Genomic DNA, 996 nt, shown 5'->3' on the forward strand with positions numbered 1-996 from the left:
AATGCATATAGGTACTAATAGTTATATATAACCATTTTGTCACAAAAAAGCTCCTCAATCTTTCCATAAGATACAACAACAGAGCCTTGTCCTACTAGGTGGGATTGGTTACATAGATTAAATGACGTCATTGCTCCTTGTCATTAATCATGTCTAAACTCACCCCGCTCCTGTTTCTTTTCCCTTATGGATAGCAAATTTGCCTTGGAATTTTATCTTCTCAATTATTGTGATTACAGAGGCGTGCTTATGTTGATATATAAATCTTGCTGTAGCTATGTCAGGGATGCCATTATTTCTTGGTTATTCTTTAATGCATGATTTGTTGTAGAAAATAAGAAACTGTATCATATTCAACACATGGCAATTCATATCGTAAATTTTAGTAAGTTGATTGCGATTATAATATTGTGGATAATTATCAGTTAATTGTTGAATAAACTTCAAGGCTCTTCTTTCTGGAAGCATACAAATAGAAATCAGTTCTATTGTTATTAACTTACAAATTTTAACAGGATGAATTACGGCAACAGAAGGAGGAGGAGATGGATGATTACTGCTCACAGGTATAGCCTACATTTATATTGTGTTCATCGTCATACTTTTCTTCTCCCTTTCAGTTAGCTCTTTGTGTTCTTGTCAGTCTCTAGAGCTCCATACCATCCTGCTAAAACTTGGAAACTTAGTTTTATTTCCCTTTGGAATTGGATTTGATCATATAATGCGCCTTCCCCTGGTCATAATTGGTTTGCTTCATATCAGCTGTATGATAATAATTGTTTGTAGGTCCCTGTTCGACACTTGGTATTTATGGTTCATGGAATTGGTCAAAGGCTGGAAAAATCTAATTTGGTTGATGATGTGGCAAATTTTCGGCATATTACAGCAAGGCTTGCAGAACAGCATCTTACTCATCACCAACGTGGCACTCAAAGGGTCCTCTTTATACCATGCCAGGTATCTCACATGTTCTCATTTTTGTGTTCTGAGCCTTAT

General features: G+C 35.7%; 1 protein-coding gene across 1 annotated transcript in view; it reads left to right on the plus strand.

The window, feature by feature from the left end:
- The window catches only part of LOC107477585 (phospholipase SGR2), a 13166-nt gene that overhangs the window by 3568 nt on the left and 8602 nt on the right, over positions 1–996 (plus strand). Inside the window, exons 7-8 of the mRNA XM_016097634.3 lie at positions 516–566; positions 787–957. Coding sequence (XP_015953120.1) covers positions 516–566; positions 787–957 — 222 coding nt within the window. The remainder of the gene's footprint in view (positions 1–515; positions 567–786; positions 958–996) is intronic.

The sequence above is a fragment of the Arachis duranensis genome, chromosome 3 (genome assembly GCF_000817695.3).
Source record: "Arachis duranensis cultivar V14167 chromosome 3, aradu.V14167.gnm2.J7QH, whole genome shotgun sequence".
In the NCBI taxonomy this organism is placed as follows: domain Eukaryota; kingdom Viridiplantae; phylum Streptophyta; class Magnoliopsida; order Fabales; family Fabaceae; genus Arachis; species Arachis duranensis.